At 45.3% G+C, this 25092-nt stretch overlaps 1 protein-coding gene across 1 annotated transcript in view; it reads left to right on the plus strand.

The window, feature by feature from the left end:
• The window catches only part of SEMA3A (semaphorin 3A), a 204662-nt gene extending 193033 nt beyond the window's left edge, over positions 1-11629 (plus strand). Inside the window, exons 16-17 of the mRNA XM_082223102.1 lie at positions 7067-7209; positions 10018-11629. Coding sequence (XP_082079228.1) covers positions 7067-7209; positions 10018-10473 — 599 coding nt within the window. The 3' untranslated portion in view covers positions 10474-11629. The remainder of the gene's footprint in view (positions 1-7066; positions 7210-10017) is intronic.
• Positions 11630-25092: the final 13463 nt, after the last annotated feature.

The following is a 25092-nucleotide window of genomic DNA, read 5'->3' on the forward strand; positions in this document are numbered from 1 at the left end:
TCCTTACTCAGCCAAAGGAAAGGGTCAGGAATGGAACCAGAGCAAATCTATTCCTCTTTACCTCTAGGAAAACAAGCATAACAGCCTCCAATGTATGCTTACTTGGAAGTCTAGCCCACTGAGTTCAAAAGGAGTGCTTTTTTCTGGGGGGACGCAGGGGGACGCATACCCCTAAACATTTTGTGAATCTTTGTACTGTATTTATTTCCCCCCGATCTGAACTATAAAATGGTGATTTTCTTGAGTAAAAATGAGAGTACCCGATGCCGGATTTACGTATAAACTAAACAAGTTATAGCTTAGGGCCCCACTCTGTTGGGGGCCCCAAAAAAAATTTAAAGGGGAAAAAACTGGATGTACATTTCCAAAATATAAGATAAAAAAGCAAATAAAATAAAACCTACACACAGCAACAGTGGCAAATGGCTTTAGATACCTATTAGGTCCATAAACTACCATATAGCATATATTCAACACACACAAAAAGCGACAATTTGTTGTTGACAAAGGACAGCTGGACATATAAAGGGCCCCGTTACTTTCAGTAGCTCAGGGCCTCATTAAACCTAAATCCAGCCCTGAGAGTACCCATAAACATTTTTTTAGGGGGGGGGAAAGCCCTGCTCTTGAGTAAATGTGTGTACAATTGTAGCCTAAAGTTGCAGTGCTTTGATTGTGATGGCTGCACTGCAGGGGGTTGGATTAGATGACCGTCAGGGTCCCTTCCAACTCTAGAATTCTATGATATACTTATGTAGGAATAACTCCTATTGAAGATGAAGAATTTGCTTCTGAGTAGACACACTTACCAGTACTATTGCGCTGTAAGTAAGTGTAAGTGCCCTAATATAGACCTTACTAAATTTTTGCTCATTCATTTTACTAATAACCTTCCCCCCCCCCCCGCATGCTTTCCCTTAATACATGCAATTTGTTTATTATCTTTTGGTTAATAAATGCAAACTGCATGGGGTTGCATTACAATGTGGAGAAATGGTTTATGTTTACTTAGGAGTAAGTCCATTCAGTTGCTGCAATTCTATGCATATCTGGGAACATGCCCCACTGAATTCAGTGGGACTTACTTCCAAGTAAACATGCTGGGTATGGGCATCTGCTTTATAGGCCGATAGTACAAAAATCTTGTAATTTGTTAAGGTGGTATAACCAGGGTATTGTAGCCCCAAAGCCAGAGTTTTTCACCTTTTTATGGCTGGAGCATTAATAATTTTCATAAATGTTTTGTGAATTTTCTTCAAAATGCTGTCCTGACTGCTCAGGATGTTGCTTTTAGAGCTGCCTGATTTCTGCATTAGGCTGATTTGCAGCCCATGATGAGGAAACGATTTCTAAGCAGCTCATTATGTTCAGCCATAACGCTGACTTTAAAATGAGCCCCGCTGCCTGATGGAAAACTAGGAAGTGGCAACGTTCCTCCACGTGCTTTGCCTGCAGAAGGAAGGTCAAAGGATCAACTCCTGGCAACTCCAGTGAGAAGGAGGCAAGGATGGGAAAGATCCCTGCATGAAATCTTGGAGTGATGCTGCTGTTCTGAGAGGGTGTTTCTGGGCTGCATAGGACAGTGGCCCGACCTGGCATTGAAGGAGGCATTGCATGTCTGTAGGCTCTGTTGATGCCAGCCTTCTACAATGCATGTTGAACTTGCACCCTTCATGTCTGCAAAGGGTGGGAGACTGAATTATGCAGTCAGACCTTCCTCTCCCGAGGAAGAAATGCCCTTGTCCATCACCTTACAAGGAAGATGGTGTTACGATATGGAAGCAATGCGGCCACGAGCTGCAGCTAGCTTGGAAGCAAAACATAATGGGAATGTTGGGACTGTTTCGTGGGAAACAAAGAGACAGTCTATTCACAGTGCGATGCACCGGAATTAGCTCAGAGTGTAATATGAGCTGTACAGGAAGTACAGAAGGAGGAGTTTTTGTCTCTCGGCTGTTGGAGTTTGGAGACAGCAGACGTGTTTTCTGTAACCCTGCAAAGACAGAAATAAAGACATGTAAATACATTTCTGTCTATCTCTTTCCCCTCCCTGGGGGGGGGCAGGGAAGAGTGGTGTGTCCTTCTCACGCTGAGAAGGATCGCCAATCGCGACCTAGCTTGTATCCTGCCGGGAAATGCAGACAGGGAGGTCAACCGGAGATCAAGCTGGGTGCCTGGAGAATGGCCAGTTTCTCCTGATAAAGGCTTGATTCCAACAGATGGCCCCCTCGGAAACGAGCTTGCTTGGCACCAAGCCTAATAATAATAATAATAATAATAATAATAATAATAATAATAATAATAATAAAATTTATTTGTACCCCACCCTCCCCAGCCAAGACCGGGCTCAGGGAGGCTAACAACCAATAATAAAAACAAGTTGGTTAAAATAAAATTTAAAAGATTAAGAAACAACATTAAAACATTAGGGTGCAATCTCTTCATAGGAGGAGAAAGGAAAAGGAAAGAGGGGGATGGAATCAAACTGATTCTAAGCCAAAGGTCAGGCGGAACAACTCTGTCTTACAGGCCCTGCGGAAAGAAATCAGATCCCGCAGGGCCCTCGTCTCAAGAGACAGAGCGTTCCACCAGACCGGAGCCAGAGTTGAAAAGGCCCTGGCTCTGGTTGAAGCTAATCTAACTTCCTTAGGACCCAGGACCTCTGGGGTGTTGCTATTTATGGACCTTGAGGCTCTCCATGGGGCATGCCGGGAGAGGCGGTCCCGTAGGTGCGAGGGTCCTAGGCCGTATAAAATCACTTACAGCGCAGTTCTGTGCTCACCTACTCAGAAGTAAGTCTACTGAATTCAATGAGGAAAGTGAGCCTAGAGGGTTGCAGCCTAACTGGGAAGACTTGGTTAAACCAACCAGCAACCTTGTGTTGGTTCCACAGTTGTTCACTCTGGTTAGTTGATTGATAGCTGCTTGTTTCTCTTCATTTTGCTTGTATTGGGGCAAAAGAGCACTATAAAGTATATGGTTGTTGATTTAAAATTCCCAGGCCAGGCAAAGGATGGGACATAAACCATTTTTCCCAGTTCACCAATTATTCACATTCCAGTACAGTACAGGAGTGGAAAATACAGCTTTGGATCTTATGCAGCACTGCCCTCTACTGGAGAGATGCAGCTATTCCTGGTTTTATGCTAGACATAGAGTCTGACTAGATAATCCTTCATGTGCAGGCAATAGAAAAAAACGCGAGACAGATACAGGATAGATATGTTCTTTGTTGTTGTTTAGTCGTGTCCGACTCTTCGTGACCCCCTGGACCAGAGCACGCCAGGCACTCCTGTCTTCCACTGCCTCCCGCAGTTTGGTCAAACTCCTGTTAGTAGCTTCAAGAATACTGTCCAATCATCTCGTCCTCTGTCATCCCCTTCTCCTTGTGCCCTCCATCTTTCCCAACATCAGGGTCTTTTCCAGGGAGTCTTCTCTTCTCATGAGGTGGCCAAAGTATTGGAGCCTCAGCTTCAGGATCTGTCCTTCCAGTGAGCACTCGGGCTGATTTCCTTCAGAATGGATAGGTTTGATCTTCTTGCAGTCCATGGGACTCTCAAGAGTCTCCTCCAGCACCACAGATATAGATTGTGGCTTATGTCTTGCTCACACCACTTCCCAAACCAAGAGAGGGAGCACACTGGATGCAGAGTAAACAGGAATGGGCAGACAGCCAGGCCCTGGACACAATATTTTCAAAGCACGCTTGAAGCACACTTCCCACCCACTCAAAGACTGTAGTTTATTCACCACAAAGTCACAGTTCCCTGCAACCCTTAACAAACTATTGGGCCCATAATTCTTAGATGGAGAGAATGTGCTCTGAATGTGCTTTAAAGTTGTAGTGTGTACACAGCCCATTAAGACTCTGTTCTGCTGCCATTACAAATAAAGTTTTCTGTGTTGACGTTCATTCCAAATTCCTGACACAATGCTTCTCAAGTAGAACCATTTCAAAGATACAGATAGGTAGCCGTGTTGGTCTGCCATAGTCAAAATAAAAAAATTCCTTCCAGTAGCACCTTAAAGACCAACTAAGTTAGTTCTTGGTATGAGCTTTCGTGTATCTGAAGAAGTGTGCATGCACACGAAAGCTCATACCAAGAACTAACTTAGTTGGTCTTTAAGGTGCTACTGGAAGGAATTTTTTCATTTCAAAGATGAAACTCAAAGGTCGCTCTGCTCATCCCCCTGTTGAGGGAGTATTCCATTTACTTGCTGGGAATCAAGTTATCACAACCCAAAGAGAAAAGAAAACCAGAACAATTCATTTCTTATTGATTTGGTGTCTGTTGATGACTTGATATTTCATTTTTACAAGCTGGGTGGCAATAATTCATTTTATTCAACCCCCCCCCCCCACACACACACACTTGCGTCTGGATGGCTGCATGTCGTGTACGATTCCTGTGTCAACATCAGAGCAACTGGTCTGCCAGCTTTTTTTCCTTTTGGCAGCACAGTTTAGCAAACAGCTTTTTGTTTGCTAGATTAGTGCACAGCCAAAATGAAGTCAAACAAGACTTGACAATGGATTACACTGCAAAAGGCTCTTAGTCACATAGCCCTCATTTCTAGAACAAACAAACAAAAATGGGGTTCTGTAAAGATTCTGAACCTCAAGCAAAACCCCACCACCACCAAAAAGACCAATCTTAATCAAAGTAACCTTGCACGATCTAAACACCCCTGGGCATTGCTGAGGGCTGTGTTGCCCATTGCAGCACAAAAAATGTTCAGCAATCCCATGACACACTTTAGAATAATCCATTTATTTTCCTGGGCTCTCGTCTAACAATGTACCCTCTGTGGCAGCCTAAGAGCCATGAGCAGAGGGGAAATGAACATTAACACCTTTTCAAAATGTTTGCCCAAGAGGGCTAGTATTGTGGACTCGGAAGCAGTTTTCATGCTTTGGCGTAAGAAGGAAATTGTCCTGCTTCTTGGGCAACCTATTTCACAAGTAGAAAAACATACAGCACGCGGTTTAAACCAGCCTTGTTGTTTTTGCTTATCCTTTCTTGTGTATTTGCTCCCAATAGTTATTGGGCCATTGCAATTTAAATCCCATTTTAAAAGGAGGGGGGCGGTTAAAATGAAGCCTTGAAATCTTAGACCTTAATGCCTTTGTGGCGCTGCAGCAGAAGCAACTGCCATATAAATCCAAAGGCAAGCCAACATTTCTTGCAAATTGATGGATAACTTGAAAACAATGTTGTTGCAAAAAGGAAGTAATTTATTTCACTTTCTTTCACTCGTCCGCAAGGTCTGGTTTATTAGGCTTGTTATGTTTCCATAAATTATTACGGCTTACAAGAGGAAGTGATTAATTGAATAATGTTTCCACAAAAACAAGATTTCTGGTCATTAACAGCTGCAGCAGCAAACTGCAGTGCCATATAACCTAAACGCACTTCGGTATTTTATTTTATTTTTGAAAGCCTTACATTTTATGGCTTTATGTTGAAGTAGATCATAGACCTCTTGAGGCACAATTAGATCTTCTGACACCACACCCAAACTATTGAAAACTTGTTCACCCATTTGAAAAATATCTCATCTTTTAAGCCAATGAAATGAAGCTAAGGGATAAAGTGAGTCAACTTGTGCCATGAATTAATATATTGTTTTTAAAAATCTTTGTCATATAATAATTAATAAATGCCCAAGTATGTGGGGTTTTTTGGTTTTTTCAAAAAATATTTGACTCCCATTTAAGAAAAGAGCATGCTTAGGACTAGTGCAGTCATTCCTGAGGGTTTAGTAATACATAAATGAGTTAAAATATCCTCCGGGATCATGCACTCCCTCCCCTCTCCCTTCTGGGACACAAATTCTGGAAGGTCAGGGCTGGACCATGTCAGCCTGAGGTGACCCAGGACCATAATTTCTGTGACAAGCCAATAAAGGTAAAAGTAAAGGAACCCCTGAGCATTAGGTCCAGTCGTGACCGACTCTGGGGTTGCAGCGCTCATCTCACTTTATTGGCCGAGGGAGCCGACGTACAGCTTCCAGGTCACGTGGCCAGCATGACTAAGCCGCTTCTGGTGAACCAGAGCATCACACGGAAACGCCGTTTACCTTCCCGCCGGAGCGGTACCTATTTATCTACTTGCACTGCTTTCGAACTGCTAGGTTGGCAGGAGCAGGGACCGAGCAACAGGAGCTCACCCCGTCGCGGGGATTCGAACCGCCGACCTTCTGATCGGCAAGTCCTAGGCTCTGTGGTTTAACCCACAGTGCCACCTGCATCCCTACTGTGACAAGCCAATAGCTGGGCCCAAAGAGCAAGTCAGGACTGAAGAAGAGGCAAGACCAGGAAGCTACATGACCCGGAGGCTGTGCACATGTTGTCTTTTCCCCTGGCTCCAGTCCGCTCCCACTGCTGGCTCAGGATTTGGTCTACACATGACATTTCCCTGTCGTTTATTGAGAAATACTACTGTTTTAGGCGGTTTCCCTCAAACCAGCTTCAACCCGAAAGGGAAACTCAAGCCATGTTCCGTTAAGCCAAGGTGTGTACATTTGAGACAGTCACTGTCCGTGCACAGGTGACAGCTGGGGAGGTTGGAGGGGTGGGGAAGCCAAGCAGGTAATGTGCATCAGGTGGAGACATCCCCGCTCTGGTGTACAGACCAGCAGCAGGCTAATGCAACTTGACATGTAGACGGCGTTGCTGTGTTTTGAACCGCTAATCTGTACATATCCTGAGTCAGACTGTCAGTTCCATATTACTCTGTATCACCTGCTCTGATCTGCAGTGGCTTTCCAGGGTTTCAGGTGGCTGGCTCTCTCAGCCCTACCTGAAGATGCCTGGGATTGAACGTAGGAGCTTGCGCCTGCCAAGCTGTCCCACTGTGCTGCAGCCCTTCTCCAAAGACAGGGACACACCAGATGTCTTCATTGGTCAAGAAAGTTTCAGCTGGACCAGGGAGCTCTTTCTACTCCTTCCTGCCCAGAAGGATGCAGCGGCCGGCCTGGGTGGGCAGAGTCGATCCAGGGCCTGACGTTCAGTTCTTCTAGTAACATTCAGATGTCTTTGTTTTTCCTTCCTTGTTCCCTGCAGATAATCCAAGTGGACATGGGCTGGAAGAGAAGATCATCTACGGAGTGGAGAACAGCAGCACTTTCCTGGAATGCAGCCCCAAATCTCAGCGTGCTCTGGTCTATTGGCAATTCCAGAAGCAAAACGATGACCGAAAGGAAGAGGTATGCATGCTTGAAAGTACATCCCAGGACTTTCTGGTTCAACAGCGTGTTCAGTCTCTCTGGCCCAGTTCTCAAGAATCTGGGACCCGTGGGTCCCAGCTGTACCACTTCAGGATTGTAGCAGCAGGACTCACATGATAAAATGTTCCTGCTTACCACACAACACCCCTCCCCTCAAAAAAAAAAAAACCCACATCTACATAGATGAGATGTCAGGGAGTAAGGCTATAGCCTAGCTTTCTCCCTGACGTGTTGCTGGGCCCTTTAAAAAAAAATAGAAATAAAGCAAAATTCAGTTTTGTGGGGCCCCATCTTCTGTCTGAAATGACCAAGGCACAAGTTTGTAGTTTGATTCCTCGCCCCACCCTGCTTTTTGCTCACTTCCCCCCCCCCCTAAGAAAGCAGAAGAGTTGGGTGTGGAAACATCTCAAAGAAATTGGGCTGTTTCCAAACCTGCCAGTTTTAGAAGACTGTGGAGGCATTTGGGAGGTGGCAGCTTCTATATCCCTGCCGCAAGGCCCAATATTTACCTCAGAAGGAACAGTGATTAGATGGGCACCAGCTTTAAGATGTCTAGAGAGTCGGACTCTCCCATCCTTATGAGGTAAATAGATTTGCTTGAGCTCGGGGACTCAGCTGCTGTGCTAAACCCATTGTTAGTGTAAGCTCTTAAAATTCCTCCATGGTGGTCATTTGGTTTTTTTGCTTCCATGATGATCTTCACTTCAGGAGCTCAAAGCAATGTCTTTCCTGTATCCTCAATCTGTGCCATCTTTGCACCTTGCAGCAGCAGCAACAAAGAGGCCCTAAGACCCTCATGAGGATGCTTAGCTTCTGAAGTAATCCCCATGGAAACAAAAAAGCTTTCCAGGCCGTTATAGACAGAAATGGTTAAGTGAGGAGTTCGGTGTCTCCGCTCCTGCCCTTGCACAGTTACCTATATAATAATATGGTTGTGCTTTTCATTTCCCCAGGTGCTCTGGGGGATTAGTAGGAATGTAGACATCCTACAAGTCTGGAAGGCCACTTCATCACCTCATTTTTAACAGAATAACCTTTCCCCTGCTGGCTAGACGCCACCTGAGGGTGGGGGAGAGGAAGGAAAGAAAGAAAGAAAGGAAGAAAGGAAGAAAGGAAGAAAGGAAGAAAGAAAGAAAGAAAGAAAGAAAGAAAGAAAGAAAGAAAGAGACAGTTAAATGTTATGAATCCAAGGGACATATTTTATTCACAGCTAGAGGTTTTGTATAGTTAAGTTTCTAAAACTTCATTATTTGAGGGTTGGGTGCCCCCCCAAAAAAAGGGGGGTGGGAAGAATAGAGCATGCTCTGTCATGTTACGAAATAGCACCTGGCATTTGCCCTTCTTTAGCCACATGGATAAAGTTGGTGGATTTTATCATTTGTGCAATCTTTCACATGTTCACTCAGAATCATGCTTACTGGGTTAAGTGGGACTTACTCTCAGGTAAGTGTAAACAGGATTGCAGCCAGTGTTTGTGCCTGTGTATGTATTATTTATAAATGTGTACACACACACACACACACACACACAGTACCCTTTGGCAAAGAAATGGAAGATGGTAGGCAGGTATCTTCCCTAGTCCTTGTCTCCCAAAATGATCTCTGGCCAGGTACCATTACTACAGAAGCTGTGGCTGAAAAGTTCTTTTGTTTCTTCATTGAGACATGGTTTCACTTAGAGACCTAGATTTGGACCAGAGGACTCCAGCTCCTGCCCCACATCTCCTAAGCTCCGATTAAACTTTTGAAGTGGGAAGCTGCATGCATGCAGGTCTGTTTCACTGCCCTGATTCCCATAGATTCATTTTTGTAGCCATTTGAAATCCTAACATTTTTTTCTGCCCTGTAACATTTTTTTTCTCCATTTCTGAACACTGTAACATACGATGAGGTGTGCTGGAAATTCCATTTCAGGGCAAACAGCCTCATAATATGCTTGGTTGTTTTACTGAGTTCTTGACTGGTTTCAGAGAGCATGGTGTTTATCATATTTGGATCCCCATTCCTTCAAAAAAACCTTAGAGTAGCATTCTGTTTTTATATCAAAGCACCTTCAGTAAAGGTAAAGGTAAAGGGACCCCTGAACATTAGGTCCAGTCATGACCGACTCTGGGGTTGTGACGCTCATCTCGCTTTACTGGCCGAGGGAGCCAGTGTACAGCTTCCGGGTCATGTGGCCAGCATGACTAAGCCGCTTCTGGCGAACCAGAGCAGCGCACGGAAACGTCGTTTACCTTCCTGCCGGAGCGGCACCTATTTATCTACTTCCACTTTGACGTGCTTTCGAACTGCTAGGTTGGCAGGAGCTGGGACCAAGCAACGGGAGCTCACCCCATTGCAGGGATTCGAACCACCAACCTTCTGATCGGCAGGTCCTAGGCTCTGTGGTTTGACCCACAGTGCCACCCGCGCCCCCCTCTGTTAGGTAAAGGTAAAGGTAAAGGTACCCCTGCCCGAGCGGGCCAGTCTTGACAGACTCTGGGGTTTGTGCGCCCATCTCACATCTATAGGCCGGGGGCCAGCGCTGTCCGCAGACACTTCCGGGTCACGTGGCCAGCGTGACAAAGCTGCATCTGGCGAGCCAGCGCAGCACACGGAACGCCGTTTACCTTGAGGCTAAATCACCTAAAGTCTTGTTCAGTGAGCTTCATGGCTAAGTACAGTTTCAAATCCTGGTCCTCTGCTATCCAAGTGTACTACGTGATGCTGGCACACAGTGTTGAGGCTTTGTGAGAGAGCTGGAGAGCACTATTGAGAACAGTGACCCCTTTCTTTGCCTCCTTGACAGATCAAAGTAGATGATCGCCTGATCCGGACAGAGCAAGGTCTACTGCTGCGGAGCTTGCAGCGGAAGGACTCAGGCATTTACTTCTGCCACGCTGTGGAGCACGGCTTCATGCAAACTCTCCTCAAGGTGACGCTGGAGATCATCGACACGGAACACCTTGAAGAGCTGCTTCATAAAGAGGAAGAGGGAGATACCTCCAAGATCAAGGAAGCTTCTAACAGCATGACCCCAAGCCAGAAGGTCTGGTACAGGGACTTCATGCAGCTCATCAACCACCCCAACCTCAACACCATGGATGAGTTTTGTGAGCAGGTGTGGAAAAGGGACCGCAAACAACGGCGCCAGAGGCCCGCCAATGCCCAGGTGAACACAAACAAGTGGAAGCATCTACAAGAGAACAAGAAAGGCAGGAATAGGAGGACCCATGAGTTTGAGAGGGCGCCACGGAGTGTCTGAGCTACAGTTACCTCTAGGAACTTCATCCAAGTAGAAACTTGCATAGACAAGATAACTGGAAATAAAATGCAATATACGTGAACTTTCCCCATGGCATTTTATGTGGATGTTTACAGAGAGCTATGAGGCTCAAACAATTTCCATCTTGTTTGAAATGAACCCAGTTTGTTTGTTAAAAAAACACAAACCACTGACCCTCTACTCTCCAGCATTTTGGGGACATGAGCTTGTTCCGAAACTAACTTATTGTTTCATGGGATCTGCAGCAAGGCTGTCTTGGCAGTCCCCTTTGGACTTGAGGTATAAAATTGTCACCTGCCATTCTGCCATTTTGAAAAAGAATAAAAGAGGGAGGTGCAGAACAGCTCTCATCAGCCATGCTAATTTTCCTGAACTTAACTAAAAACTTGCATAGACCTTTATCCAGCTGATGAACACCTTCCCACTTGGTTGTACACATGACTGTTTTTTGTCCCCCCCCCCTTTCTGGTCTACAAGTCCTCTTGTTTAGATATGTACTGGAAGAAGGAAATCAATACTGTGCTTGATTGCTTACTGAAGTCGGAGCGCCATGAACCATTAATTATCTGAAGCAGCAGCAAGTGGAACATTCTGACCTACTACTGATGACACCCCTAACCTTTGACCTAAAGATGTATTTTATTAAAACAATTATTTAAATGTACCACAACCAATATGCAGTCAAAGATAGCTCTTGGTGGGTGGGTGGGGGAGGAAATAGAATAGGCTTTTGTCTGACAATATTCTAATATTCTAATTTTTAATTATTTTAAATAGGGAAAACAAAGGTTTCTGTTGCTCAATTTTAAATGTCTGTTATCAAACATTTGTTCAACACAGTCAGCAAACTCAGCTCCTTGCCAGACATTCTCTATGATGAGTAACTTCCAACCTGATTTATCCTTCCAAACCAAGTTTTTTTCTGGCAAAAGAGTCTGTATTGCATGGACAGATTTTCTTTTTCCCCCTCCCTGATTGTTCAGTATGAAAGACTTCAGCTTGTATAATACTTTGATACAAACAGAAATGGATTGAAGCAATGAAGGGAAACTTGGTTGACTTAAGCTGTATATTTTATTTTTAATTTCAAAAGACTGTGAATAGCATTAAAATATCTCCTCTGCTCATGACCTCATTATGTGGATGGCAAAAACTCAACACTGTAAGATGCAGAATCCATCTGACCTGCTCATACAGTCAATGTCGTGGTTTTCAGATGTCATTCTGGCAGTGCCTGTAATTTTTTGGAGATGTCTAGGGTGTCTCAATGAGAAGAGCTGCACCTGGGTAATATTGTGTATGTATGACACAGAAAGCAAGCATAAAGCCTAGCAGACTTGGGCCAAGTGGTTGTGTGGACAACACAAATTGGAACATGCCCCAGAATCTCTTTGACACAACAGAGCCTCCAGGGCATTCAAGTTGATGTGAAAATAATGCCCCAAAAGTAGAAGGTCTGAAAACTGCTGGATTAGCAAAGTGTTGACCTTTATCCAGAGAATAACAGGGGTACCAAAAGACTGTGTACACACATACACACAAGCCCACACAGATATATGCAGTACAGAATGCATTCACTTAAAAGTAGAATGGATTTTGCAATATTTCATTATTGGATATGGGGTCTCATCCCAATCTAGTTATCCCTACTAGTATTGGCAAACTTATTTCCATGGGCAAATTTGTGCCATCTACATCCAGCTTTTGCATTCCCATAATTTCCAACTAGCCGTGGTTTTACAATAGGAACGATATAATAGTCCAGCAGCACCTTAAAAAAGTTAAGGTAAAGGGACCCCTGACCATTAGGTCCAGTCGTGGCCGACTGTGTGGTTGCAGTGCTCATCTCGCTTTATTGGCCGAGGGAGCCGGCGTACAGCTTCTGGGTCATGTGGCCAGCATGACTAAGCCGCTTTTGTCGAACCAGAGCAGTGCACGGAAACGCCGTTTACCTTCCCGCTGGAGTGGTACCTGTTTATCTACTTGCACTTCGACATGCTTTTGAACTGCTAGGTTGGCAGGAGCAGGGAGCATGCAACAGGAGCTCACCCCATCACGGGGATTCGAACCACCAACCTTCTGATCGTCAAGTCATGTAATATTGCATAAACTGTCATGGCTTACCAAGAACGGTGCATCTGATGAAAAAGTTTCCAGCCCAAGGCAGCTTACACCACAATAAATTTGTCAGTCTCTAAGATGCTAGTACTGGATCTAGGGTCTACTTTATAGGGTTGTTGTGAGGATAGACAGGCTATAGAACATGTTGGCAGATTTCAAATGCTATTTTAGAAAAAGGAGGGTACAGCAGAGGAGAATTCAGGGTGCATAGATTATATGTAGTATGTGGGGCTATCCCACGCACCAGGCAAGGTGAGGTGACCATCTCAAGTGGCAGGATCCACAAAAGCAGCGGATCCAGCCTCCAAGGAATACATTGCCCAATGCCACTGCTACACTGCCCCCTTGTAGGCCAGATCTGCTGCCTCCTGGGCAAAACCACCCCTATACTGGCTTCTTGGTGGATAAGAGGCATGGCTGGTCTCTTCCTACGCTTAGGGAGGAAATGGTGGGAGCTGCCCTCTGGAGTTTCCTGGGCTCTGCACCCACCTGGCATACTTCAGAGTGGTCCCCATTCCTTCCCTCGCCTGCCCGACTCACACAATGACCCTTCATTCCCATTTCAACCATTGGGCAAGGTTGATCTATTTAATACTGCAGAAGAAATTGTGCACTGGCAAGCATTTTTGTTTGCCAAGTACAGTTTTATAAATCAATACAATCCCATCAGATGGACTTTATGATACTCCATAATCCATTTTCCCTATGACTCATAATGCAGTAAATATAAGTCTATATAACAAACACATTCTTTCACGAAGGCAATTCAAATCCTTTTGTCACACCAATGCTTTTTTTCTTTCTTTCTAAAATGGGTTATTTGTATTCTAATGACGCTCAATCAGTAAAGAAGTTCTCTACCCAGTTTTAAAGAAGACATCGATTTCTATCTTCTTTGCTAACTCTTATGTTCAATCAATTTTATTTGACTTCACTGGCATTTAAGCAAGTGCTAAAACTTTAGTACTTTCCTCGTTTTTCTGCCTGAAGCAAACAATTCTGCACAGATATTAAACTGGAATCTGAATGTTCTCGATTCAACTGAATAGAAAGTACAGCAATACCTCCAGTTTGAACTATTCAATTAATTACCTCCATAATCAGTTATTTTAGAACACGATCTTCCACTTTATCCCATTTTTAATAAATGCCTAAAAATTGTCAACCAGCCAACACAGAAATTGTGCACTGATGAAAGGGTCTCAGAAACTTGGAGGTGGAAGTGTAAAGGGATCACAGCCCCTGGCCCCTACGTTCAACATTTGTGTCTTGCTCTAGTCAAACCTGCGCCCTGAAAAAGCCAAAATGAGGCATCAGATGCACGAATGACAGTGGTGTCTTTTATCTATGTGCACATTAGAGACCGCCTAATTAGAAGAAGCGCTTTTCCAAATCAGCACAGCCTCCTGCAGCACATGGCCCTCCGTGGGAAGAAGACACTCACCTGTGCCTCCTTTAATCCTGTTCAACTCTTCTCCTTGCTCCAATAGCCCTTATTCAGACCTGCACAGAGATTGCTTATGCTTATACACACCCATCTATGGCCTTGTGGATTCCTTTAAAACAAAAGAAGAGCAAAGTTTCCAGGTAGACTAAAGCAGACTTCCTTTTGCTCCAGGCCATTTAACCTCTTTGTTGATGTGCAGCTAATTAATATTAAAGGTAAAGGGACCAGACCCCTGACAGTTAAGTCCAGTCGCAAATGACTCTGGGGTTGCAGCGCTCATCTCGCTTTACAGGCCGAGGGAGCCAGCATTTGTCTGCTCCCGCAGAGAGTTTTTCTGTGTCATGTGGCCAGCATGAATAAGCCGCTTCTGGCAAACCAGAGCAGCACACTGAAACACCGTTTACCTTCCTGCCAGAGTGGTACCTATTTATCTACTTGCACTGCATGCTTTCGAACTGCTAGGTTTGCAGGACCTGGGAGCGAATAATGGGAGCTCACCCTGTTGCGGGGCCTCAAACCAACAACCTTCCAATCGGCAAGCCCAAGTGGCACAGTGGTTTAAACCACAGCGCCACCCACATCCTATTAATAATTAATATTAAAGGTAAAGGGACCCCTGACCATTAGGTCCAGTCATGACCGACTCTGGGGTTGTGGCGCTCATCTCGCTTTATTGGCTGAGGGAGCCGGCGTACAGCTTCCGGGTCATGTGGCCAGCATGACTAAGCCGCTTCTGGCGAATCAGAGCAGCACACGGAAACGCTGTTTACCTTCCCGCCGGCTCCCTCGGCCAATGACATGCTTTCAAACTGCTATGTCGGCAGGAGCAGGGACCGAGCAATGGGAGCTCACCCTGTCACAGGGATTCGAACCGCCGATCTTCTGATCGGCAAGCCCTAGGCTCAGTGGTTTAACCCACAGCACCACCCCGCGTCCCCTAATAATTAATATTACTAATCATCAAATCCAAAACTGTGACAATAGAAGAAAGAATTAATCATGGTCTTAACAGGCTACCTTCCCTGTAAAAGAGTGCCCTCTTCCTCCAGCATCAAAAGATACTGGCATAAATCTTTCTCAAGGCTTCGCAAAAGCTCTTGCTAACTTATTTTGGAATTTGCCCCCCCTCTCTTGTTTGCATGTTTCTGCAATTCCCCCATTCCCTAAAACACCTTCTTATAGACACACTTACTTTCCATTTCCTTTTTAGTTTTCAGGCTATAAAACTGCTATTTGTGTGGCCACACCATTCCTTAAGGATTTCCCATCTTTCCCTTGAACTGCAATAGTACACAGTTGTGCCACAGACATTACTACATCTAAGAACTTTAAAAAATAAAATAAACCATTATTTCCCTATCCAAACTGTTGTTATAAAACTTAACCAAGATTACAGAAACTAATTCATCATCAAATGCTTTCCATATAGTTCTTTTATCCATTCAGGCCTCTTTTTAGTCCTCCTATTTCTCAGAATTACAAAAAAGCATATTTTAAATAATTCCATCTAACCGTTTAGCTGCCTCATCATCACCACCCAGTTTCTGTTTCTTTCATTTCAAAGGTGCCTTTTAAGCTAGAGCTGCCAACCAGTTAAAGGATTTTAGCTTTAGTTGATTTAGCATCTGCCATGAAACTACAGTCATACCTTGAAGTTGCTTCAGGTTGTGCGCTTTCGGGTTGTGCTCCGTGGCAACCCAGAAGTAACGGAACGCGTTACTTTCGGGTTTCGTCACTCGCGCATGCACAGACAGACAAAATGACGTCACACGCATGCGCAGAAGCGGGTTACATTCGCTTCAGGATGTGAACGGGGCTCCAGAACGGATCCCGTTCGTATCCAGAGGTACCACTGTAATTGAGGTATTCCTTGATCACTTAGAGCACAGTCTGGCACAGACCTATTTGAAAGTAAGTCCCACAGACTTCAGTCAAACCCCACTGAACTCAAAGGGACTTTCCTCATAGTATTCAGGCCTAGAATTACACTGGTAGTTTAAATAAACAGGCATGTTGCCCAGGCCTCTATATTGGTGTCCCTTTTTTTGGGAGATGCTGAAGTATAATATCAGTTAGAATGTAATGAGTGAAAGCTGTCTTTTAATTTCTTTCTAATTCCCTATGGATAACAGCAGCCAGAGCCATGGATGCCCTTTCAGTGCAAGTTATTTATATCTGCCACTTAAAATTAACCCTCAAAGATTAATCAGCTAGAATTGTTCTTGATGAACAAGTTAAAGAAGAGTTAACAGGAAGAGCGCCTGCCTAGACTCAGAAGAATTCTGCATCCCTGGACCAGAACTGCCCCTGTGCATTGAGCACAAGGTATATTTCCCTCTCACAGCAGCTGCTAACTGAATCTGCTAGCGCAGATCCAAGAGAACAGTGCACGTGCAGAAATGGTTTGTGCATACCCTGTCTCTTTCTCACAATCACCGTGAGAATTAACCTGTGCCTCCATGGACAGCTGTGAGTCCAAAATGACTCCCAGGCTGTGCACCTGGTCCTTCAGGGGCACAGTTACCCCATTCAGGACCAGGGAATCCCCCACACCTGCCCGCCCCCTGTCCCCCAAAAACAGTACTTCTGTCTTGTCAGGATTCAACCTCAATCTGTTATCCGCCATCCATCCTCCAACCGCCTCCAGGCATTCACAAAGGACCTTCACCGCCTTCACTGGTTCTGATTTAAAGGAGAGGTAGAGCTGGGTGTCATCTGCATACTGATGAACACCCAGCCCAAACCCCATGATGATCTCTCCCAGTGGCTTCATATAGATATTAAAAAGCATGGGGGAGAGGACGGAACCCTGAGGCACCCCACAAGTGAGAGCCCAGGGGTCTGAACACTCATCCCCCAACATCACTTTCTGGACACGGCCCAGGAGAAAGTGTGAAGTGCATGTTCACTTCATCAAATCTGGTCCTCTTTGAAAAAAGTTTGGAGACCCCTGACCTAGCGCCTAGCCATGCTAAGGGACAGGGCCAATTCATATTTCCTTTTCTTTAATCTTTAATTAAAGCAGCGGCAGACTTTAAGCTCTCCTGCCAGACCTCTACCATTGCACATGTGCACATTTGCATGAGGAACCTTCCAAGACACCCAACTGTCCACCTGAATCTAAGCACATGAGAGAGGCAGAGTCGCATTTATCTGACCTGCACCAGAACCAGGAGCAACTCCCAAACCAGCTAGGGAGACGGCTTGCTGTAGTTTTTAGCAGCTCCACGGGTGGTGAACACGGTTGTTGTCAAACTGGCATCTGTTCAGGGCTGCCCTGAGTCGCCCCGCAACTTACTGTGACAACTTCATAGTGAGCTCCCACAATTTTTTTTCTTGGGGGAAAACTATGGATGACAGCTCAATGTTTCTATGATAATGGACTAGCTGTGATCCTAAACACTATGGAATAAAGATAACTTTCTCAGTCTTTATCTCAACATGCCTTTGATAATAGATCCTCTGGTGGAAGATCGAGCCGCTCCAGCAAAGGTGAGTCGAAGGAGACACGATAGAAGTTCATAAAATAATGCATATTATGAAGAATGAGCACTCACACTTTACATTGTGGGTGCCCTTTGCGTGTTGAGTCCCACAGTGCCACCCACCAAAAAATTCACACTTCACACGTGAATTTTGTTTAAGGTTTTTTGGCATAATTTTGGCCACAACTTTATTTAAATACAAAAAATGTGAGTGGTTGCTTAGGCATTGGTTATGACTATCTGTCCTTGCCCTCAAGGACAGAGCTGGCCCTTCTGGACACCAACGGAAGCCAGCGTGGGAAACAAGTATTGGGTGAGAAATCTGAAACTGGGCAACAGTCCCTCACTTCTCACCCTCATGTTCCGGTGGGGCTTGCACAGCCGCAGGTCCGACTCTGGGGACAAGGACAAATTGTATGGCAAGCCCCTGTATTCCTTTAACAGAATTCCCTTCGCATCATTTGGAGGGATAGGCACTTACCCCTCCAAGCACCAATTTAACTAATGCCTAACCGCCAACCTTACAAGTTGTGACGACTTGCTACGCAGTAGGCAAAAACCAAATGGCACCAGCCAATCAGCCAAATGGACAAAATTCCTACCAGGCCCCCGCTCCAAGGCGGACGACCCCATGACAGGCATAGCAAGGTCAAGCGAGCAAAACAAAAAAACCACCCTATAAAAAGGGCGGGAGGGCGGGTGATCCGATGCAAAACGGCCAAGAGAGCGTCCAACGTCTGGCCCCTGTATTTAAGGACTCTGACCCCTCCCCCAAACTGGCCACAATTCAAAACTCCCCAGCAACCCAATTTAACCACTTAAAGGCTTGGGTTCCTCACCAAATTTGCCTAGTCACTGCAGGGTGGCCTGTTCTTCCCAACCGCAACACGTGCTCTCTGTTAGGGAGAACACGCTTTGTGGGATTGCACATGGTGCTACAGTTCCCAGGGAACTTACTGGCAAACAGGGACTGGTCTGCCTCTCAGTGTTAATTTCTGGAGGTTCCTGCCCAGCTTCAGTAGGCAGGTTTCATTCCTGGGAGGTGGGGCCAGTCCTATATATCTAAGGGGGTGGAGCCGACAGTATCCAGGCAGCCGGCTCAGGAGCTTCACCCACCCAACCCTCCCTTTGTTTAATGTTTCTTGTTTGCAGGTTAACTTTTTCTTCCTGTTTAGTGGGTGCTCCTACAGTCTTTGACTGGTTGCTGTTGAAGGACCGGGAAGAAAATTTCCTGCATTGGCAGGTTTTGTCTTCCCCGTAGCAATGCGTCACAACTTTGGCAGTTATGTCCGTGGGTAGAATCCTTTAGCCTTTTCTTCCCTATATGAGGGGTGGGATGGGGCGTGAAGTGGTGACTCACCCTCCTGCAGCGGCAATTCCAGGGTCCCCCTCTTAAAGGGGTTATATATATATGGGAGTCACTGGCCATACACAGAAAGGCTGTCAGTGAACTACCCTGCATGCGGGGATATGGGCTTGGCTGTCTGCTACACTTACGTCTGGCAGAGCAGCCCCATATCCCATTTACCCTGATGAGCCCCAATCCCCCTGGCTGGGGGGCTGGGAGGGGTACACGCCCAAGGCCTAAGCCAAGGTCTTCCTACATTCGGAAGTTTAATGAAGTTGTGGCCTAATTTTAATTCCATATAACCGTATTTTTCGCTCTATAAGACGCAACAGACCACAAGACACACATAGTTTTTGGAGGAGGAAAACAAGAAAAAAATATTCTGAATCTCAGAAGCCAGAACAGCAAGAGGGATCACTGCGCAGCGAAAGCAGCAATCCCTCTTGCTGTTCTGGCTTCTGGGATAGCTGCACAGAGCGCATTCACTCCATAAGACACACACACACTTCCCCTTACTTTTTAGGAGGGAAAAAGTGAGTCTTATAGAGCAAAAAATACGGTACGTCGTCAGAGTCTTTATTCCTTCCTTATGATCCCTGGGGCTGGGGCTGTCGCCTGGTTGTGCAAAGTGGATAGAAAAATGCTTTTCTCCCTCTCTCTGGACTCTTGTGGCATCCAATGAAGCAGAATCCAACCGTGGAGCTTTGCTCCCAACTTAGATGGCTCCAACAGAGGACTGGAGAAATCCATGGAGGGGAAAGCTATCAATGGCCACTATAGCCAGGATGTCTTTGCTGTGGCTCCACGATATGAGGGAGCAATGTATCTGATTATCAGCTGCTGGAAACCCCAGTTACAGAGAGGGCTCCTGGGCTCAGGTTCTGCTTGGCGCTCTCCCACAAACATCTGGCTGGCCACCGCGAGAGCTCGCTGCTGGAATAGCTGCCCCACTGACCTGATCCTGCAGGACTCTTCCACAAAACTCCCACCACCACCCCGTCCTGCTTTCGTGATGGTATAAAAAGAGCAGACATAAGGGGGGCGGTGTCTCACCATGGAATGAGCACCCAAAGATTTTCCCAAGAGGCTGTTGGATTAACCTCCTTCCTGCTGCAATCTTAAGTGTGAACAGTTTCAGACAGCTTAAATGGATCGTGTCACTATATGAATTAAAAAACCCCAAAGCAAAATAGTTGCATGGGAACACTCAGCTAGGAATCCCTCTCTCTACAAATATATATTTACCAAGAGCAATTGAATGAGTTTACCAATTCAGTCTCTGCCAGCTACCCCTTAGCCAGCAGAGATGCAAATCCTTCTCAACAAGCAAGGAGGCGCTGCGTGAAGAAGCACTGCTCTCCAACAAGGCTCCTTTGTGGTGCCAGAAGGCTCAGACATAAGATCTTGCCCCTCCCGCGAGGAAAAGGGTGGCTTCGACATCACAGCCGCTCTGGTCCGTTCCACAAGGTGCATTCCTTCCAAGTAAACAATGCCACTTCTGTATTTATATTGCTCCAGCTCAGATGGGAACTAGAAAACTGGAGAAAAGTGAGAGAGAGGGAATGTAATGAAACTGCTGCTGTAAATTATTTCTTTTAGCATGTATTTAGTTGTTAAATAAACATTTCTTCAAAATATTTGAAGTTGGCTGTCTTGACTGTTTACATGGAAATATTCCCTGTAAACCTAATGGAAGTGTGGGGCGCATTACTGCCAATATAAGCCTGTCACTTTTCTTTTAATTCTCCATTCACTAAGCCAAAAGTGTTTGCTTTTCGCTTCTATGTTGATTATATTTAGAATAGTGGTCTAGCGTCACTAAACCGAGAACTCCCACATTCTAATCCAGATTTTATCTTCTTATGTGGTCCTGATGTAGCAACTTGTTATAATAATGTGTGCTACATTTGCAACAGCAATAGCTGGTTCTGTTCATATGTGACCCCTGTCTTCATTATACTGTGCTGAATGCAGTGGTTAGGGGTTTTTTATTAAAAAAATGAGGTCGGATTCACAGACCATCTTGCCAAGGGTTCTATTTGTTATTCAGGTGGGCAATACAGGCAACCCCAAGAAGCGTCAGATTCAGTATCAGTTGCATATCAAATTCTGGTTCAAGATCCAACTTCAGAATGTCTGAAACCGAATGGAACCTGTGCCTATGCTAAGGACCAAATTGAGGGCGCAGGGCACCAAGGCTCATTTGCGCCTCATTCTGCCACATGTGTAGATCAGAATTGGCTGAGTGGTCATCACAGAGCTCTCTGCTTGAATAACTATTATAGATGCAAATAAATCTGTGGTTTGAGGTGATTTGAGCCAATTTAAACAAGAGCTTGGTCAGGGTAGCTTTTTAAAAAGCCCTCGGAGCTTGGGATAAGATCTTGCTGAAGGCGTTCCAGAATTACGTTGGCGAAACTTTCTCAAGAGATTGGCCGGGGGAAAGAAAGAAAGTACCTTATACTTCTGTTCAACTCTGGCCTTTGCAGACTCCTCTTCGTATACCTTCCAGCCCAAATGCAAAAATGCTAGAATTTGCAACGCTCATCTTCTGCTGTGGCAAATGAGAGTGTTGCTCCGCTTGGTGGCCTCTCTCAAAGACGCAGGTATGTCTGCCATGGAAAACTTCGTGGAGTAATTGGGTTTCCATTCCAACACCTCTAGGAATCTGAGCTTCTTGAATTACCAAGAAGTCAGTTTTCCTATCATAAAAAGGCTTGGTCTGAATGTTAAGCCAGCCTGGAGTTTATTTTTAACTTCTTTCCTGACATTTAGTTTGATGGAAACGTAAGTGCATTAGTTGTTGCTTCATTGCATTAGCCAAGCTGCCCATCTAGTGCGCCCAGTGCTCACAGCCAATGCCAGCTATTCGGGGGGATGGCAAACAAAGCCTTGGGTGAGGGAGGTCAGTCCCAAGACATTCTCCTTTCCTTCATTCACAATTTAGAGAAAAGGTGGTGGCTGTTGCTGACTATAAGGCAGCTTCTTGAATCTCATCCTCCTATATATTTAACATCCAAATGGGGGCAGGAGAAACATGTGCTCCAAATCTTGCTGCAAGCCTAGAAGTGCAATTTGGTCTCACAAACTTACATATACAACTGGCATTTTAGATGTCTGCAAAGAGTAATGTAAAAATATGGCTCACATCACCAACTCACCCAAAAAGGCTTTTTTTTTCTGCACTGGTCTCCCGTATGTAGACCTCCTGCCCCGAAAGAGATGAAGTGAGGTTATTTTCCTCTTTATCTGTGTTCTGCCAGCAACTGAAAACTTTTCTTTATAGACAAGCTTTTGCCTTTTGTCGCTCATAAGCTTTGTGCTTTTGCTGCTGTTGTCAGTTTTGCTCATTTGTGTTTTAGTGATCAGATTGGTGTTGCTTCTAGGCTTCTTCTTGTTCAGATGCTTTGAGTGACCCCTTTGTAGAGGGAGAAAGGGGGGGTATAAATCTATTAAATACAGGAACAGAAACACATATTTATTTGTATCTGGAGAAGTTCTCTATGCAAGGTGCTCAGGCTGGATTAGGAGGGAACACGGGAATGTGCACCAAGAGCGAAGCGAGGGTGAAAGGGCAGAAGACAGCTTCCTCTTTTTAAAAGAGGGAACCTTACACGCTGCATACAGTGCCAGGGCTGTTGCCAAATATCAGCTGCTTGGAAGACTGAGCTATTGCAACAGTGTTAGACTTGCAGGGGTCAGCAAACTTTTTCAGCAGGGGGCCAGTCCACTGTCCCTCAGACCTTGGGGGGGTGGACTATTTTTTTTTTGGGGGGGGGAAATATGAATGAATTCCTATGCCCCACAAATAACTCAGGGATGCATTTTAAATAAAAGGTGACATTCTACTCATATAAAAACATGCTGATTCCCGGACCGTCCTTGGGCCAGATATAGAATGTGAATGGACCGGATCCGGCCCCTGGGCCTTAGTTTGCCTACCCATGCGTTAGAGGGTTGGATGTTATTTGCCCCATTAAAGACCTGGTAGATAAGAGATCCCTAGGTAATCTCAGCTACTAATGGCATGGGGTATTACAGGCCATTGTATGCTGGTGAATCACAGAAGAACCTTTTCTGTTGTTGCTCCTGCCCTTTGGAATTCTCTTGCACCTGCAATATGGGAAGCCCCATCAGTTGCCTGCTTTCCAGATGTCCTCTGAAGATGTTCCTCTTGCCTCAGGCATCCCCACGACAACTAAAGATGGACCCTGCTGTCTTGTAATTTAGGATCCTGTGCTGCGCCTTTGACGTTTGTGCGGATGGAATTATTTTACATTTGAGTCTTGCGGTACACCACTCAGGGTTTTGTAAAATGATATTAAGCAGTTTGGAAATGGTCTTAAACAGACAGATAAAGGTCCCGTGTCCCTGTAGTTCCCAGTTTAACAGCCCCATCTCACTTGCCTAACTGGGCTATGGTGGTAAAGGAAATATTGAGAGGGTGGGGGAGCAGTGGAGATTTTGATATGGCCAGAGAATATTACAATTTTACGTCACATGTTTGCCCACATGTGCTACTGATAAATCATAGGACTGTGTGTGTGTTTGTAGCTATACGTATTGTAGACAATATATTTAATATCAAGCCAGGTAGGCTTTATGCCACAGGTCATTTGATTAAAGTCTTTCTCTCTCTCTCTCTGTGTGTGTATGAATGTCCTCTACATTTTCATATATTTGGTATGATTACTCGGTTTGAAAGCTATCATGTTCCATGGCAGAAATGACTTGTGGTATGGGCCTTGGCCAACTCTTTCCTTATATTGCACATACTTTATGGGCTTGAGAAAGAGGTTTGATCAAACGGAGGAGAAATATGATTTTTCCATATGCCTTGGTTTGCACTTGAGGGGGTTGCATGTTTCTGCGGGGGATGTGCTCCACAGAGGCAGCTAGAGGAGAGAAAGGGCTGGAAGCCTCACTAGGGGGAAGTCAGGTATCCAAGTGGATTTGCACATCAGACGCAATGGAAGGTCATTTCTGGTTGGGAGGGCTTAGAAATTCCACAATGATCATATAGTGGTTCCTCACGGCTGGATGACAAGGCTCTCCCGTTGCTTTCTGTCAATCATAACATGGAAGGATAGCTCAGTTTGCGCCCCCCCCCAACACATACAATTTATGGCTGCCTTGCGTGCAAAGAATTAGGAGAGAGAGGGGTGTGTGGAATAGCATTTTGTAAAGAATCAGTTGCGATATCTTCAGTGACCTTCTGCCACTCCCTGTGGGAAGAATCTGCATTGTCCTTTCATAATGCACGAAGCTGATGCAGCTGTTTGTTTTACTATGGCTGACTGATACATGCCACCACAGAGATATATGGTGGTGCTTAGCCTTTTTCCCAAGGAGCCAGGCCAGGGAGAATGGCTGCAAACTATGTTGTGCTTCATATATCAGCAGTTTTGCAGTGAAATCTTTGCTCAGCCCAAGTTCTAAGCAGCATTTCCCCCTTTGCCTCACTCAGAAAAATTGCCTTCTCAATCCAGCCCGCGGACGGTCCATGAATCAGCATGTTTTTACAGGAGTAGAATGTATCCTTTTATTTAAAATGCATTTCTGGGTTATTTGTGGGGCATAGGAATTCGTTCATTTTTCTTTTTTCCCCAAAATATAGTCTGGCCCACCACATGGTCTGAGGGACAGTGGACTGGCCCACAGCTGAAAAAGTTTGCTGACCCCTGCTGTAGAGACCGATACAGGAGAGACATGTTTTGTTGCAGCTGGGGCAGAGGAAGGCGTCCAGTTTTGCTGCTGCAGATGCGCCAGGGCGTTTCTTCTCTTTACACTCTTCCCAGCGGCCATTCCTCCTCCGGTCACTGCTGTGGATGTTTGACCTGACTGTCTCCAGGCACTGTGGTCATTTGCAAGGGATTCCCACATGGCAGGGTTAGTGTTGCCAGCCTTAATCTCACGTTTGCAGACATCATTGTAAAGCAGGGTTTGGGGTGGATCTAGACACATCAAAAAAATGTTTCGGGAAAATGCGTTGAAGAGATCATAATGGGAAATCATGTTGCTGAAGGATCAAACTCTTCAGCGGCATCTGGAGTCACAGTGTTATAAAGCATTTAAAACACTTAAAAAACAAAAAAAATGAATTGGTCTGCCAATGGCCTGGTACCTGAAGACACTTCCCTGCAGAGCACATCTTTGTGGATCCATTTTGCCAGCTTCCATTTTGTGGACATAACCAT

The sequence above is a fragment of the Podarcis vaucheri genome (assembly GCF_965113315.1).
Source record: "Podarcis vaucheri genome assembly, chromosome: 5".
Taxonomy (NCBI): domain Eukaryota; kingdom Metazoa; phylum Chordata; class Lepidosauria; order Squamata; family Lacertidae; genus Podarcis; species Podarcis vaucheri.